The 18,736-nt window shown below is 36.1% G+C and overlaps 1 protein-coding gene across 1 annotated transcript in view; it reads right to left on the minus strand.

Moving 5' to 3' along the window:
* The window catches only part of EXOC2 (exocyst complex component 2), a 126,316-nt gene that overhangs the window by 95,042 nt on the left and 12,538 nt on the right, over positions 1 to 18,736 (minus strand). The window contains exons 2-5 of the mRNA XM_066559032.1: positions 17,363 to 17,518; positions 12,509 to 12,685; positions 10,933 to 11,059; positions 974 to 1,087 (exon numbers count right to left, since the gene is read on the minus strand). Of these exons, the coding sequence (XP_066415129.1) occupies positions 974 to 1,087; positions 10,933 to 11,059; positions 12,509 to 12,685; positions 17,363 to 17,480 (536 nt within the window). The 5' untranslated portion in view covers positions 17,481 to 17,518. The remainder of the gene's footprint in view (positions 1 to 973; positions 1,088 to 10,932; positions 11,060 to 12,508; positions 12,686 to 17,362; positions 17,519 to 18,736) is intronic.

Raw genomic sequence — 18,736 nt, forward strand, 5'->3', positions numbered from 1 at the left:
TCTTTATCACTTTATCTCCTAATTTTTTTAAAAACTTGATGATCCCCAAAGTTATCAGATTCTGACAGACATAATTAATTTGGAATGACTCCTCTTAGTTACTTGATTTCAAAAGATCCTGTCACTATACGTGTATTAGGCAATCATGTTCTCTTGCTGTTCTGGCCCTTTAAAGTACCACCATTTTGAGAGGAAATTCAAGTATTTCCCAAGCAGAGTAATGGTTGTTTCTGGAGCTTTAAAAACCAAGTATCCTCCCACCCCCAAAACCAATACCTACCTTACTAGTAGGAAACAAAACTAAAACAATTTGTAAAGTCATATTTCCCTTTAAAATACCAATTGGAGCATCTAGCTGAAAACAAGAAAAGAAGCTCATTTTCTCTATTAAAAATGGCTTCCAGTATTATGTCAATACATAGCAGATAAAAGTTTTGGAATTCAGTGGTACATGAAAAAACATATTTATATAACACATTAATGTAAGTACATACTGTGAACTGTATTTCTAAATTAAGATCTTAATTGCCAAGATTTTAAGGGATTTACCTCAAAGATCCTACTGTAACATTTTCCAGAAGTGTTAACTACAACTTAATTGATACAAACAATTTTAGTAATCTGTTCAGTGCCCATAACCTGTGTCTCTGTTCATGACTTAACACCTGGAGCTTCCACTCAAGACCATGCTAACTTCTTGATTTCTAAAGTTTGAAGAAAGACAGCTTCCATCTGATATTGGAGGTTGGGGATAAAAAAAAACCACCCCATCATAAATTAGGTCTGGTTAAAAACAAGGTCTTAGAAGCAGATTAAGCAAATTGGTTGATTCAAGTTTCAGGCCAAGCAGACACCCCAGAAACAACTGTGACTATGTGATGTAAATGCAAACCACCACTGACACATCTACTGCATAATGAAATACCATCAGTGACTTGCATTTAAAGCAATTACTTATATGACAGCAACAAACCTTGTTGTTGAATGATTCTCTATCAGGTACCAGGCAGCAGAAAAGTTTTCACTTGTGAAATCAGCGCTCATCCCAGGAAACAGCAACTCTAAATCTTTTTGAGGAAATCTGCCCCTGAAAAATGAATATTCATTTCTTCAGTGAAACATAGCCTTGTAAACAGTTTACAATTAAAACATTCACAAAAAACCCCAAACTAACAACAAATACCAAATCACTTCCCTATAAGATGGGAACATTAACTTGTAACTCACCTTGAAATTAAACCCGCTATTACTGACACACGTAACGTGACTGGGAGAGACTGAAATCTATTCTAATTAAAACTAATTTCACAATTTTGATTTCACTATTACACATAAGACAGAAATGTTGTCTGTACAAAATGCTTCTATTTAACTTTAAAATGGCAGGGCATGAGAAGTTTGGCAGCTTGTAAATTATCTCACACAATTATTGTCTATTGATTCCTGAGCAGTAGAAGTCAGAGAAACATGAAAGGGAGATACACAGAATATACTTCCATTATATACAAATACTGGAAAAAGTATAATAATTCTCTTGCAAAACAGAACGCACTGATCTGTTTGTGTGTGGTGACACTGATCTGTCACCATACACAAAACAAAGGAAAAACAGACTTATCTGAAGAGGCAGTCAGCAGGTTCTCTAAGTTTTTACTCAGTCTTACTTTCTACAAATGAAGAAACCATGTGAGCCAATTCCTTGTGAAAACAGATTCTCTACAACAGCATTTTTAAAACTATAAGTAATTTCTAAGATACTCATCCAGAAGATTTATTCAATTTACTTTAAGTCTGCGTAACAAAAATATTTAAAGCACTTTTTGATGAAAACACGACAACCTTTATCCCTCGGTCTGGACACACACTCAACACTTGGCCATGTTCATTCCACCATGCACTCAATACATCACCAGGTGCACTCCCTCGTCTCATCTTCACCACCAGCTGTATCCCGTCTTCCGAGACTAATTGTAGCAAACAAATTCACTTGTGGTCAGCCCTAAATGGGTCAGTCAGTTGGACTAGATGGACTTATGTCCCTTTCAAGTGAAATATTCTCATCTATTCCAAAAATGTACTGTTTTCCAGTAAAATTTTTCATTTTTGGATCACAACATCCAGCTCAAAAGACAATGAAGTCCCTCTCTGATGCTCACAAGTTAGGTGAGCTTTGCTATACAAAGTATACTGTAAGCAAATGAAAATCTGCCATTCTTTGCATTTGAGAGCAAACTTGAGTGGGAGTAGCAATCCAGAGTCAGTTATAAAAATTACATTTAACACACAGGAAAAGCCATTTAAATGGACACAAAAGCAGTGATTTGTTAGTTTTAGGTTTTTTTTGTAATCTAAACATGTTTCAAGATAGTTAAAGCTGTTTTTATTACAAAAAGCAAACAGCAGATTAAGTGAAACAAATCTAAAGGCGGGCACATTAAAAAGTACAATTATATAGAGAGGAGTTGTTTCCTGGAAGTTTCTTTTCATATCCAAATGGCCATTAGCACAAGCAGGTACAAAGGACCTACGTACATAATGACATGGTACAGAAGTCTTTCATCAGTAGCACCTGATTACAGCAGAGGCATTGAACAATACTTTTTAAAAACCAGAAAAAAAATCAAATGAGATTCAAGGAAAAGTGATGACAGATATGAAAAGTAGAGATACAGGGAAAATAGTGTGAGAAACAACTGCAGCAAGAAAATGAGGGTCCCAACATTTGCCTGTGTTCAATGAAAAAGTGATGATGTTGCAATAAAACTTTAGGACATAAGTAGTAAGATTCAGGATTTTCAATGACCTTAAATTTCATGAATGACAGTAAACAGAAAATGCTGATGGGTGTAAGAAGAAAGTTTCAATTTATTCTTCATTTAAAGACAATTTAAGATACTTTATTTTGCCTTCAAATTAGTCAAGAGTGCCCAGAAGGAACATGAACTTGAAGGATAGTACTTCACATGTGATACACAGTACAACTGTACAAAAAAGCATTTATATTAGATCCACACATGAGGACATCTTTGTGGACAGTTGCATTTTTAATGCTAAAAAACAAAACCATGAAAACAAATTTGAGGTTTCACGAGAGACTTGGACATTCTGTGCAAGCACTATTTAAGTGAATGCAATCAATACAGAGGTGGAATTTCACTCATTTTTTCAGAATTTCCATGTATGTTCTCCAAAACCAAAAGAGACAGATATAACACAAAAAGCACACACACTCAAATATACCAATACCAAGAGAGACTTGTAATGAATTACTGCAAATGAATCTTGTCTACAGACAGAGGGACACAAATAAGGATTTTTTTTCAATTTGATGTTTGGCTGCCTTGAAAAGTTATTAGGAGGGTTTTTTTACAGCAGATGTACTTGTATAAAACCATAAATTAACGATGCTTTTATCTGTGCAGACATATTTTAGTCTGCACAGTCATTATTTATAGTCACAACAGACTAGAAACATGAACGTGAATGTGTGAGGTATGTTAACAATATGTTATACTGTACGGTTTAGTACCCTTATTTTTATCATACATTTTACCAGTAGTTTTCCCACTAGCAGATATGTTACAGCTTGCTACATACAGACTTGCTACAGCTGTCTTCAAAATGAAGTGCATACTAAAATGCTCAAACTGAAAGCAACTATATTTGTAGAATGTCTGGCCAGATGCATCTAAAAAGAGACTGACTCCACGTACACACAAGTTTGTTTCATTTACTTCCATTAGTAAATTAAATAAGTCAGGTTTTGGAAGTTTTTCTCATGAAAACTTGCTTACCATTTACTTATAAACAAGCCCATTTATGACTTGAGAAAGTATTTCTGGTTTATTCTTTTCAACATTACAGGGTGAAGATGAACCAGTAGCAAAAGCTTAGATCATGATGACATGCAATTAAACTGTAAATCATTTCTCTGTTGATTTGCTCATTATCAAGAATCACTTCATGAAGAAGTCATCATTGTAAAAGATACTGGGAACCACAAACTGAATCCAGAAAACTTCAGAAAAGGAAGAGTGAAGCTTACCACCCTTGACAACCGTAAGTATTACAGTACCTTTACTATTTCAGCAAACATACACATACTGGATATGTATACTAGTATTTTCTGCTTGGCACACAATTTACCTAGAATAGAACCAGATCTGATACTAGATCTATAGTTAACATTTTAATATAGTCTTATTAATGCTTCAGCAACAATTTTAAATACAAAAGAATTTGAGATTTCACATAGTGGTTATATTAATGAGAAGTATAATAAAAATACATTTGGTTACAAGCCACGATACACTTTCACTTCCCTCAAACACATGCTGAGTACAGTTAATAGCATCATACAGTGTTAGATGTAGTGGTCCTTGCTTCCATGTAAAGGTCATGCACATTTGTTTTGGATTCAAAACATGTGTTCAATTCACTTGTACCACAAGTGCCTATCAACAGAAGTCCCTCCTTGCACTACTCCAAACTTCAGGTTCTGTATAGACTAATAGCAATAAACCTAATTTAACAGTACAGGATACATGGGCTCTTACAAATCTACAGAACTTGTGTCCATACACAGCATTTACATTCTCCAGAGATTAGCTGGAAATCTCCATGGGTAATCACAGCCTCGAAGCAGTCACAATCAAATAAGAACAACAGGATACAACAGATACTGATTAACAAAGCCTGACAATGAACACAGTTTAGTAAGTAGTAATTTTTCTGTAAAATTTGTTTAGTTCCCAGAACTTCAGAATCTTATAGTCATAATTTCAGCATATATGACCATATTTGCAGATTAAGTGTGCATCCCAAAGCAAGATATAGACACCAAAAGGTAAATTGAAGCTCAGTTCCATAGGAGTTTCTAAAAGGTCAAAAGGAGCAACTTCAGATAAACACAGATTCTGAATAGCAATCAGCATAAACAAGCTCCAGCTAGAGCTGCTGTACACTCCCCCCTCTGTCTGGTACCAGTCAGACTCCTTGAAGCTGGCTTTGTACCAGCTGTACTGTGTTAATAATGCATGCAAAAAGATCAGTGTAAGGGACACTGGTGTAGACTAAACACAACAAATCAGAAGGTGTTAACAAAGGTCTCTCCAATAGCAACAAGGCAAGGGTGTACTCTGGCAATTCCTTCCTAGTAGCATTGGATTCATTAGAAATATGAAAACAAAGTGGCAACTGTATTTTAGAACTGGCAGAATGTGGTAAGAGAAATCTACTAAGAGATTATAGGCTGGGTGCTGCAGCTGATGCATCAATCTAAGAAACAGTAAGTGCTACTTTATTTTTTAATATCATAAAGCTAGGACTATACTGTAACTCTCTTTTGCAGCTTTCAGAATTTTTTTGCATGCATCTCTGTGATCAAGTTTCCACACGCCCATCGCATTCAATGATGAAATTTACTGCATTTCCATACAAGCCATTTGAAAATAAACATCTCAGCCTCCAGAAAGTATTTTCCTATCTCGTGGTAGCAAGCTGGCGTTCACCATTAGGTGGCAGCGCAAGATCATCTGTTTCCTTCTCCCAAATGAACTGTTTTGGAAGCTGGCGTGGGAAGAGGGAAGCATCTGTATTGAGTGGGTGGATACAGAAGTATGTGGAATGTACTTAGCATGTCAGCCTTTGCTTTCATGTACGAGATGGATCCACCAGAGTGACCTCTGCTACATGCAAAACAACAAACACTATTCAAAAATTTTCTAACCACCACTAGGTCTGACTGATGTTACTGTTTTGCAGAGAATTAATTTTCTTAGTCTGACAGAGTAGTTAGAGGAGTCAGGGAACCCTTGGTTAAACAAGGACTTGTCATGCAGGAGGAAGAAGTATGTGGTACATCGGAACAAGCAATTCATTCACAATTATCATGTAGATCTAAATTTTCCATCAACGTATTTTACCGGTGTCTACGAGACATATGGTTCTCTCCCAGAACCATACAGAATTCTGAATCATCTTGTGTTACCAACCTGCTTTTGTAACAGCTCTAAATTGTTAAAACCAATCAAAGTACTGCCACATTGCTGCTAAGGTCAGAATTTTCACACCAAATTCCACATTTCTCATACTGAGACAACTACTCTGCATACTTGTTTTGCTTCCTGCAACCTATCCTGGAAAAGCTGGCAACCTAATGCTTGGACAGGTGTACCCTTTGCTGGATTAAAAACTGGATGGCCATGCCTAGAGAGTGGTGATGAATGGAGATACCTCCAGCTGTTGGATGGTCAGTACTGGGGCCAGTGTGGTTCAGAATCTCTATCAATTATCTGGACAATGGGATTGAGTGTACTCTTAAGTTTGCAGATGACAACAAGTTGGGTAGGGGTATTGATCTGCTGGAGGGTAGGGAGACTCTGCAGAGGGATCTGGACAGGCTGGATTGATGGGCTAAGGCCAGCTGCATAAGGTTCAACAAGGCTTAATCTTGCTTGTGCCACAACAACCCCAGGCAGCTACAGGCTGGGGGCAGAGTGGCTGTGCAGCAGCCTGGCAGAAAAGAACCTGAGGGTGCTGGCTGACAGCAGCTGAACATGAGCCAGCGTGTGCCCATATGGGCAAGAAGGCCAACGGCATCTTGACCTGTGTCAGCACTTGTGTGGCCAGCAGGACCAGGGGAGTGACTGTCCCCCTCTAACTCGGCACTGGTGAGACCACATCCTTGAGTGCTGTGTCCAGTTCTGGGCTCCTTGACTCAAGAAGATTTGAGATGCTGGAGCACATACAAAGAAGGGCAACTGAGCTGGTGAAGGGTCTAGAGAGCAACTTTTGTGAGACACAGCTGAGGGAGCTGGGGGTGTTTAGTCTGGAGAAAAGGAGGCTCAGGGGTGACCTTATGACTCTCTACAGCTGTCTGGAAGGAGGGTGTGTAGCCAGATGGGAGATGGCCTTTTCACCCAAGCAATCAGCGACAGGACAAAAGGATACAGCCAGATGAGGTTCAGGTTGGACATCAGGAAGAATTTATTCCTGAAAGGATCATAAGGCATTGGGATGGGCTGCCCAGGGGAGGTGGTAGAGTCACTGCCCCTGGCGGTGTTCAAGAAATGGCTGCATGTGGCACTTGGGGATATAGTTCAGTTGACAAGATGGGGACTGGTCAAAAGTTAGACTCAATGACTTTGAGAATTTTCTTCAACAGTAACAATTCTGTGATTCTATTCTATGATTCAATGTTTCTGTAAGGATTCCTGGCTATATCTGCATAACATCATAGCCAGGAATACTCCCTGGGGAGGAAGGTGGCACAGACCTGCTCCGAACTGAAAGTATGCGTAAAGGTAGTGATAGGACACTAAATCCTATACTAAATATTAAAAACCAGAATTCAAAGATTAAGTATTTTAAATACCTATTTTCTGGTGGGAATTGACTATCTCACAGCATACACACAATAGGCACTAAGTTACATCAATGCCAAAAACCCCTTACCTGACTGGATCAGCTCTGTGTTTTAGAAGATGAATGAACAACTTTTAGGAAGGGAGGAGAACAAAAGTGTGTAAACACTCTTCTGCAAATACATTTGTGACTTCAAAGATCACCACCACCAAAACACATGGACCAGCAAGTTCAAGTTTCATTACAATATACTTGATTTTGTTTATTAGCAAGTGAGATTCTTAGTTACACGACACAGGAACTTCAATTAATACTTGGAAAATGTGAAGAACTTATCAGGCAGCAATTACGTATATTTACTACTTCCTAAACCTGCAAGCTGAAAGATGATAGCCTGAACATTATGTATACACATGAAGTTAAAATATCTTGACTACACATATAACATTTAAAATATCTTGATCATGGAAAAGAACAGCCAGGAGGATGACTGTATATACATCATTGTCTTTTTTGCATCCTTGCAACATTTGAATTTGAATATGAAAGGGCAATTCCAGTGCATATTCTGAGTATATATCTATGTTATTCCTACAATACATCTATAGGCAGTATTCTAATTATTAAGAGAAAGACTCACTATTACATGTTTCCCTTAATTCATAGTTCAAACCTTTTGTTCACCTAAATCTCCGTCACTCCCAATTAAACTCCAATTTTCTATCTGCTGAGTCTGAATAATTTTTTGTCCCTGTCCATGCCTAATAATTTAGCAAACTGCTGTAGTGAATCTCTTCTTTTCATTACGTACAAGGTCTTTTTTTCTCTTATTTCAAGGTCTCATTTGCAGCACCTTGAAAGTATCCACCTGAATGGTTCAAAAATGGTTCAAAATGGTTAACCAAAATGGGTAAAATTTTTGAATTTTAAAACAGATTTTAATTGGACAAAGTGCTATAAAAAAGTACAGATTTTAATTGGAAAAAGTACTATAAAAATGTTTTAAAAAGCCACAAAAGGAACTTTTAAAGCCAAGCATAACCCATATAAAAAACCAAAACAAAACAACAAAATCACTCCAAAAAACCCCTAAATCATTCCCACGCTGCAGCTTGTCTTTTCTGTATCATTTGCTAATGCCTGATAATCACTTTCTACAGGGAGGGCCTTTTTCTCTTGCAGTTTGTAGTCTAATCACCTTCCTCTGCCTTCTCTTTAGTGTACTCCTATATACTTCACATTCCTATTCCATTTTATCACATCTGTTTTTCACTGCTTTTCTCCCTGAGCTTCTCAATTTTTTTCTCAATTCTTTTGTTTACCACTATTTGCATAATCAACACAAGGCACTCCTTTCCCTTCCTTCTCAGCCATCAGGCTGCAAGGGTTGTAAATCCCAACAAGTCAGACCAATGTCAAATGCTTCAGCTTCAAAATTAGAACACTTATCAATTTGCACATGTTTAAAGAAAACATTTAAAAAAACCAAAGGTTTGAATAAAATCTCTCTTGAATAAAAGAGAGATCCATAATGTTGCAGAGCCTTTCTGTATACACAACAGTATTATTAGGATCATATCAGGACATCTTTTATTTTAGAGCATCCTAACAGCTTTTATCACTTCTAGTGACAAATATTCCTGTATCTAGTAATGGCTATTGCTAATTTTTTGCTTATTCACTCTCTTTCTTAGTTTACAATTGCCTTTTTTCACTACCTTGTACAACTTCTCAATACTTATCTATTTCATTTGCAAATGTGAGTTTAGCTAAACTATATGGTATTAAAGTTTATTTTATAGAAATAAACCTCACATTGCTCCAATTTATCAAGAAAATTATGGAAGATTTTCCATTGAGAAGGCATTCTTTAATTAAACCCAGAATGTTCATCTATAGTCAGAACTGTGCTGTCAACCATAGCAGGAGGGCAGACCAGGTTTTTCCTCTCTTTCCCCTCTGCATAATGTAACCCCTCAATTGCTCCACACAACTACTTGTTTAACTGCTCAGTGATACATCTCTCAAACTGGTGCTTGCCATAATCTTCCTGCTTCTCCTGCAATGAACCTGGGAGATCAAGAACAATGAATGAGGCTCGATATGCTTGCCCAAAGATTTCCTAAGTCCCTCCCTCTATGAAAGATTATTTCCTAGCTGTATCTATATGTTTCTGATTTATTTCTTTTCAAATGAAACTTGAAAAGTTTAGGTTTCAGTAATACATTTTCTAATGTTTTCAGGAAAAAACATTTAAAATATAACATGATTGGTTTTCTATTGAACAAACATCCAAACAGACAACTCTAAATTTAGCAAATCCTAAACTGATGCAGTTTAAGTTTCTCTATGATAATTCTTAATCTATCATATGGACAATGTCTTAACTGTAAGAAGCGACTCAAGAGAATCAGCTAACAAAGCACTCACTGCTAGCTGCTGTGTAGCACAGTGGTAAAAAGGATTGTTATGGGGTTTTTAATTTACAATAAGGTGAGGGAGAGTGAAAGAGTGACAGAAAATCTCCTAGTAACACATTGGAATACTGTCCATAGTATGAAGGTCCACATTTTGCAAGGGTTTGGAAAACTGAGGAACATGAAAGAATTACCTGTCAGAAGTTACACCAAAGGCTAAAGAAAAATACTTTAAGAGACAAAATCTCCAGCTTATTAAAAAAATTGGGTTAGGACTTTGAAAAGAAAGAAAAATATATATTCAAACTAGGAAAGAAATGCACAGCCAGAGGCTGGAAGGTGGTGTGGATCTGCTAGAAATCCCATATGGATTTTGGGAAAGTGCAGCTTTGTCATCAGAACAAGGTAACAATGGACACTGCAGATTTTTTCCAACGCACTCTCCCTCACAAACAAGAGTATTCAGCAGATGAGACCTTAGTAATAGTTTAATTTTAAATAGCCTTATGTTTGGTAGAGCTGGCATCTTGATTGAGAAAAGTATTCCTGATGCTATTTCTAAGAGTTGGGCAGGTTTGAAGAGTGTCCCATTTAAAGACCCCTAATTCCCTTTATCATTCACTATAAAGTTACTATTTCAGACAAAAATGTCATAAATTACACCGTACTTAAGAACTAAAGTAAAGAAGACTGTGTGCTGGAAAACAGTATTAGTATTTCAATAAAATAAACTAGCTGATGTGGTATAATAAATCACATTTTACAGTGCAATTTTAGCAACAGATAGCAATCTAATATCCTTAAAAGCCCCGTGAAACTCAAATGCAACAGTAGGTATTCTGTAACTACAATGAATAAATCTGAAGCCTTAGGTTATTTACCAATCCTGAAAATCTAAACATCACTGGGGTTCTATATCAGGCTTTTAGATTATCTACAGTTCTAATTGATGATCCAAAATAGAGGATTATCAAGAAGGATACAACTCCCACTAACAACTCAGAGTACCAACTCGAATACTAGCAGCTAATAGATATATGTGTTTTTAAATCTTTCCCTGCCCTGCAAACCATTAAACTTCCCTGGAATTCACAAAGACACATATCGAGAAAAGCACTAAAGAAGTGGATTAAAGGCATTTGGTACTCACTTGTCTATCTCAATACCGAGCGGATTAGCTGGACGTAAGGACAAAGGGGGAATCCCTTTGTTCCTGTCAGTGCGCATGTCATAATAGTTCATTTCATCCACCCAGACAGCAGACTGATCCAAGATACCTAGAGAAAACAAAGCACAGATCCTTAAAACAACAAGGGCAGTCCAGCACCATCAACTTCTAACATACTGAATTAATTTGAAAAATCCTGATAAATATAAAATGCATGCCTAGGTAATATATTGAAAGATACATGGCAAAACAACCTGGATGCAATTATGCTAAATTATTTTATTATAGCTGCTGAAAAGGTATTCATGGCTGGGCATCAAACATTATGCCTTTGCAGAGTGCACTGCTTCACGTACATTAGAAGCTTTTTCCTGACCACAAAGTATTAGTATTTTCATTCCTGCAAGTATTTTGGTTTCTGTCCAAACCTTGTTATCTGCTACTTTCAAAAGAGCAATTACTGAAAGTCTTCTCATTTGCATATTTTAGGGAAGATTCCTTTTCTGTCCCATTTCCTGTCCAAAAGGTAACTGAACTTTGGCCACATGCCAAGATAAATGACTTCAAGGACACAGAACTGACTTTGCTTCAAGTGCCTTAGCACAGACAATGCATAAAGGTGAGGCACAATATGTCCTGGAATCTCAGCTGAAAATGGAGCCAGCCATACCCTTGGCCTTGCCCTCCTTTAACATACCCATCAGATGCAACACCAGAAATTACTCCATCCCCACATTTTCCCATATTTTCAAATATGAATTCTTCTCTTACATCAGCAAAAGCTCCAATTTGTAACATTTGCACTTACACATTTCACCTTTCTATTATTAAGATATTGGTGCAGCTTGGGAGAAATCACACGTTATTTAACAGTCACTGAAGGGCTGAGAATAAGAACCTTAAACAGCTCTTGTGGGAACTTTTATCTTTCCTATCTTGTTAGGAAAGATAACTATCCAGCTCATCAATGAGGGGTTCTGAGAGAAACATTTTCAATCCACAGGGTATTTAGACTGGTTTCTAGGTTAAGCAAAGGTCCTAGACTGCTTGGCAAAATAATTTCAATGGTTAAGCATCTCATGAGAAATACTTAAGACTTTGTCTTGCAGGATGGTTTGAATTACAAATAAGAAATGTCACTGAGGACTCAACTTCCTTTAAAGGATTAATTGTCAGCTCAGGATTTAGGTGTAAAGCTCATGAGCTGGTCCAGACTTTGTATTTATTTACTACACTTAGGAGTAATTACTAGATCTGTTATTAAGTTTTCTAAAATTTCAGAAGTTTAGAGCTATTCCATAAAGAAAAGGATAAAGATCCTTCATCGCTAAGGATTTTATCAAGATATTGAGAAAGGAATAATTTTACCTATACTCTGAGTTTCTATCTCTCTCTCTATATATATATGGATATTTCATTTATGTACTCTGCATTTTCTAAACAACTGAAAATTGTCCTGAGGTGGATCCATTTCAAACATACATTTTATACAAAGAGGCATTCAGTAATATATTTTTTTAGCAAAGAAAATAGATATGGATTTGAACAAGAAATATACCTATTTTTTCAGGTTTAAGTAGTTTGAAGGAAACAGTTGAAGTTCCTTTGCCACCAGACTTTGTAGTAACAATAATGTCTCCCTTGTCATTTTTAGCTTGTCCAACTCGACACACGATTTTACTGGCAGACATCCATTCTGCAGTGAGGAGACAGTTGTGCCCACAGATTGTTAAACCTGGGAAGAAGAAAAAAAAAGAAATATAATTCTGTTAATAGAAGTATCTTTTGAAATTCTGCAATGCAAATTCATTTATGATGCTATATATGTTTTACATAAATATATAATCCTTCACCAGTCCCCTACAGTCAATTACAGTCAAGGAAACACAAATACATTTTTCAGATGTTTCCTAGGTGACTTCAGGTCTTTTGTCCCAGTGACAATTCATGAGATACAAGCAGTGCAGTTTGAAACTTATTTAATCTCTTCCACCACTTTTGGCCTACTGCAACTTTTATTTCACATAGAACAATAGATTTTCAGTCTGCAAGACACTAGAGAACTGCTGTTCAGTATTGCATTTCTGTGAAACCTCCCTTAAAAGCTGCACACAGCAAACTTTTCACAAGTTCAGTCTATATGACTTTGCACAGAAAAAAAAAAGACTACTCTCTGTAAAATATTTACAATGAACAATGTTTCTTCAACCTTATTTGTTTAGCAGTACTTCAGTGGACACAGAAGGCTGTTTTGGCTGAAGTAGTATTAATTGACAAATATTCCATCCCAACATCTTCTATAAAAAATCCACAATGCAAGACTGATTCTGATTAATAAACTGCCCTGTTATATAAAAGAATAATCATGTAATGCTCATCTATCCCCTATTCTACACTTTCTCACAAGAAGGATGACAAACTATGAAATACAAGGAAGTCTTTTCTCATAGGAAAAGACTTACAAGCTTCAGTGCTCAAGAACACCTCTCATGACTTAAGAGCCAAGGTGCACCTTAATGTAAGGTCCAAGGCTTCCTGAGATTTCACATCAAATTGGTCTGATCAATCAAATCAATCATCAACTGATCACAATCAACTGATTGGTTCTAGTCAGATCAGGACTCTGGATGCTGGAATAGATGGATTATTTTTTCAGATCTAGAAGAACTATGTCCATATTCGTGGCTGGAGTTCTGCTGTCCTGGAAAACTGGCAAGATCCTAACTGCTCTAGTATCAATTTGGTAAACAACTTCATTAGGTTCTTCTTCAATAACACCCTTAGCCAGAAACATTTTACCTTATGTCCAAAAGAACAAGGCTGTACTAGTGTGTTGGCTGTACTGGAGTATAAATTAGTCAGGCAGAGCAGTTCCTCCCCTGCTGGCTTGACTTTTGTTTTTAGTTTCTAGAAAGCTCTGACCAATTTAGAAAATACTTAGAGACAGAAAAGGGTCAGCACATGTGGCTTACTACCAAAGCTTCACACTTATTTTCTCTCACAATTTAAGTCTCTGACATGACACAGCAGAGAAATTTGGCAGTTTTCATGGCTGTCAGACATAAAAATGCATTACTCCCTGCCAAAAACTATTTTGAAAATGAAATCCAAAAATGAAAAAAATGGAAAATGGAAAGGCACTGAATCTTATTACAACTGAAATTAATTTTACTTGAGAGAGAATATTTAGGAAGCAAATCTACTGTCCTTTCTGAATAAAAGGGGGGGAGTGGGATGAAATAGTATATACAAACAGAAAGACTTAAAAAAATATTTTGCTTATTTACTCATAAAATTTAAATCAGGTCAAGTTTTAGTTTCATGGGGAAAGAAAATCCCCATATATTAGGATGCATATTACATACAGGCAATAATATAACCTTATGTTATATTGTTATATTATTACATCTCTTACAGCTTTATGCTTGCATCTTCTCTAAAAGAAAAAAGATTGTGATAGGAACTAAGACTAACTGAAATACTTTGCCCAAACAATTTATAAAGATGTTTTCACCCCGTATTTTCTGAATTTATGGTTCAATTGAGCAATACTTTGAAATCCAGAAATAAGCTATAGTAACTGTTTGAAGATCCTTGTATAAATTATTGACTACTCATCAGAGGTTCCAAAAGCTCTCAAGACATCAAGATACAAGGTCCAATACTTTTGAAATGGTAGGAAATGTCCTTTGCCTGTATCTTAAAAATGCAAAAGGAACTTAAGTCTCTATGAAGATTTTATATACCACATGAAACAGTAATGGCACAACACAATTTCTAAAACAAATAAAGGCATGTTGGGGGAGGAGTTTTGATAGCACAGTTACCACATTTCTTTCTCCAGAAATAGGAAACTTCCCTTTAAGTAAAACTTAATTTGAATCCATTGCATGGTATAAAGATCTCTGAGAACATCATTCTCAGCTTCCAGTTTTTATGTGCCTTTCTATAAATAGGTATAAGTAATACCCTTGTGGAGACTTTCTGATTTTGGTTAAGCTCATATACGGACAATTTTACAATGTCTAAAAAATACAGCTACAAATGTCTTAAAAGACAAGCTAAACCATGAAAACACATATGTTACAGGTACCTCCTGGATCTGGCATTTTTTACCATGAGCTATAGAGTTACAAATAAAAAGTTCATTTGCTTTCAAAGATACAAAGAGATTACTAGAAGGCTCTCTCTTAAATGAAACCAAAAGAACGTTCTTCTACTATGTGATACTGTGTTTATATACAGAAAAAAAAATTCTTGCTTTTCATTTTACACTAATGCAGCTCAAACTTTTTAAACTTTATAAAGACCTCACTCAAACTTGCTTAACTCTCATGCCTACAAAGCCTCACTTTTCCAAGTACTTCCATTCAAGTAACAGGGAGTATTTACGTGACTAATTTAAACATTAAAAGAAATCTTTACCTATCTGGAGCCTTAGTCACTTACTGGAGAAAGCTGATAACTGAACTAAGGAGAAAATAAGGCAATGCATTATTTATTTTTACCTCAAAGCATAAAATTATTAGCAGCTGTGTGTTACAAATATTACTCTGAAAGAAATATAAGAAGAAATATCAGCAGCTGGTCAGCTGTAATACCGAGTACAGCTCAGGACATGTCTTCCTTCCAAAAACTTACACTGATCATTTCTAAGAGGATCATACCAATGAGATAATGAGGCTATTGAAGTACATCAGCCACACAAATACACAGAAATATACTCACCCCTAACATCATCAGTTATTTGAGGATTTCTCAATATGAATTCTATAGTGTACTGCAACCTCACCTAGCAGCTCAGGAAAATACTATTTCTCCTTTTGAGAGACAGCAAACTGAAGTGGAGTGGAAAATGTAGTAGCTTATGCTTGGCCATAAAGCTCATTGTGGTGGCCATGAATGGAATTTGTGAACTTTGGTTTATAGCCATGAAGTGAAATATTTTTTCTAGCAAAGACAAACAAAATTCCAATGGCCTTCAGAGGAGTCGTGATTCCACAACAAATTAGACAAATTGCCTCTAACATGCCTACTGAAGTACACATATGCATGACTTACAAAAAAAATAAGGGAAATTCCAGTAGTTACAGTTAACTTGGATTTCCAGGAGCCTTTACTGAGTCTTTCTTGAAAGGCTTAAGAAACTGATGCAGCTATAGGATACGAACTGCTAATGGATAAATAGCTCAGTGACATAGAAACAGGGTTACAGTATTTGATGTGTTTTGACTGAGGAAAGTTTCCACACGGTATATGCCAAGATCACTTGTGTTCAGTGCACTTATACATGACAAGATAAAATTTGCTGATGATATTCATTTATTCAGAATGTGAAGACCATTAACCTCAGAAAAATGCAAGCCAGAACTTATTAGACTGAGCGATGCACTATAATGTAGATATTATAACACAGTGGCTGAAATTCACTGAACAAAGACAAGATGCACGCAGGCAAAACCTTAAATTCATAGATAGCAGGCTCAAACTGACTACTAATCCTCATGCATTTAATAATGGAACTATAGTAGGCAGAACAACAAAAACATTAGTTTGATTCTCAGTAGGAGTTACACAGAAAACTGAACTCTACGGCCCAAACACAAAACAAAAGTGAAAGTACAGTGTTATGCCACAGAACATTCACATCCTGAACAGTGCACACAACCAAGATGTGACACCCATGACTGGTAGTGAAAGTAAAAGAGATTCACTGAAGAGCAAGAAGAAAGGCCAAGGATACATGCAGAAATATTAAATAAGCTAAGACATTTCAGCCTGAAAAGGAGCAAGAGAGCAATAATGAACAAGGTCTGTGACCAGGACAATCAGTGAAAAGATCTTGTCCCCTCCTCCAGCACAGAAGCTACAACGATTCTAATGAAATTACCATGTTAAAAATCAAAACAGTAATGAAAAGGGTTCTTCACATATTGTATAGCTAAATCACTGAACCTGCTTTATCATAACTGCTGCAGATACACAAACTGACTTTAACTCAAGGCATAGCAACGTCTTGGCTTAGGGCAAACATGGGAGAAAATCCCCAGTGACTTTCTGAATACACTGAAAACACTTCTGACATGAACATTTCAAAGAGGAAATTCTCAGTTCCTGAGAAAGTAACAAAAGAGCATGTCATTACATCTACCCTCTTCTAGTATACTGCAAAAAGCATTTCATGTTCAGCACAGGATGCTGACTCAGATTAAGGGTTCATCTAAAAAGGTAGAGTCAGTCTGGTTGGTTACACATTGAGTAGTATCTCTGAATTTATGGATTCAAGTGCATATTAGTGTAAAGGGCATTCCTCATTACATTCAACACAGATTCTATCATGCAAAAAATTAATCTCTAATAATATCCAAAATGTTACCTTCTGCCATACCAAAAGGGTGATTTTTCAACTTACCTAGGAGGTCTGTAGGTCCAGTACCCAAATTTTCTCCTCTAATTGTCACTTTTGTCCATGCGATACCTTCGTTGGGAGAGATACCAGTTACAAGTGGGGGCTGCCGTGCTCGAGACATGATGAATTTTCAGTTACTGCAACCTGCGCTGCTTTTATCTGTTTATCAAGAAATAATAAATTAAAACTCCATTAATTATATAAAAATTATTAAAATAATTTCAACCTGTTCTTCTAAAATTGTAGGGAAATACAAATGTAAATACAGAACACCACTCAAAGTCTTTTTTGACACAATCATAAAACAATAAAGAAAAATTATACCTTCTTTGCACTTTTTAAAAAGTTAAATATAGGTTTCTGAAAGAAAAAGTATATTCAGAGAAATATTAAACTTTCTGAATGCTTAACGAAGATGTAGACACAGACTTCAAATTACTTATGTAATAGACTCATTTGAATTCTGACAACTTCTATTTGAAAATTATTATTGTATTCAGAACTGTTAATCTAAGATAAGTAATAGACTATGATTACATTTTTGGACAACTTCTCCATCAAAATAAGACCTACTGACATAGACAGTCCCATGTGAGGAAGCACTCGGCACTTATTTGTATAAAGCATCAATGCTAACACGCACTGAGAAATTAGAACATGACTTGCAAATACTACACTAGCAGAGATCATCAACAAAACAAACAATACCCAAACATATCAACAAAAATGTACATAAAATTATTGAAGAAGCATTTCCAGAAGAGTGCTCCTTTGCACCTGAAATTGAGTCAACTCAGACCAGTTTAATTAACTCTGTCATTAATGAGTTCTGTAGCTCAAACACAAATATGGTACTGATGTAATGTGGTCTACATTTAGTTTACTATAAAACTGATCACAAATGCATATTTTTTATTAGCAGTTTCCTTTGTGTAGCTCTGCAGCTATAAACACCTATAAGAAGCTGAGTGTATATATATATGATCAGTATAATCTGAATTACAACTCTTATTAAATACCACCACCATTCCAAAACCTCAGTTACACACACACACAACACTTTAGTGTAAACAATTTTGGAAGTTCAGGTTGGTAAAAAATATGTGGAATATAAGTCAAGCTTCATAAGGCTCCTCTTCGCTATTGTTTTTTTTAACCAAAATGTATTTTCTACTTTTATTTGCAAATGTCAAGTCCATGAAACCAAGAAGCTCTCTAAACCATCTCTAACAATAAATAGCAGCAAAAGACATACTAGAATTAAGACATACTAGAATTAAGACACACTTGTTTCAGCTGCTTCTGCATATACAAAGTACTTTCATTGTACCAAGATACCCCATGCTTCTACACAGCCTCCCCACATTTTTCACTGGT

This window comes from Molothrus aeneus, chromosome 1, assembly GCF_037042795.1.
Source record: "Molothrus aeneus isolate 106 chromosome 1, BPBGC_Maene_1.0, whole genome shotgun sequence".
Lineage (NCBI taxonomy): Eukaryota > Metazoa > Chordata > Aves > Passeriformes > Icteridae > Molothrus > Molothrus aeneus.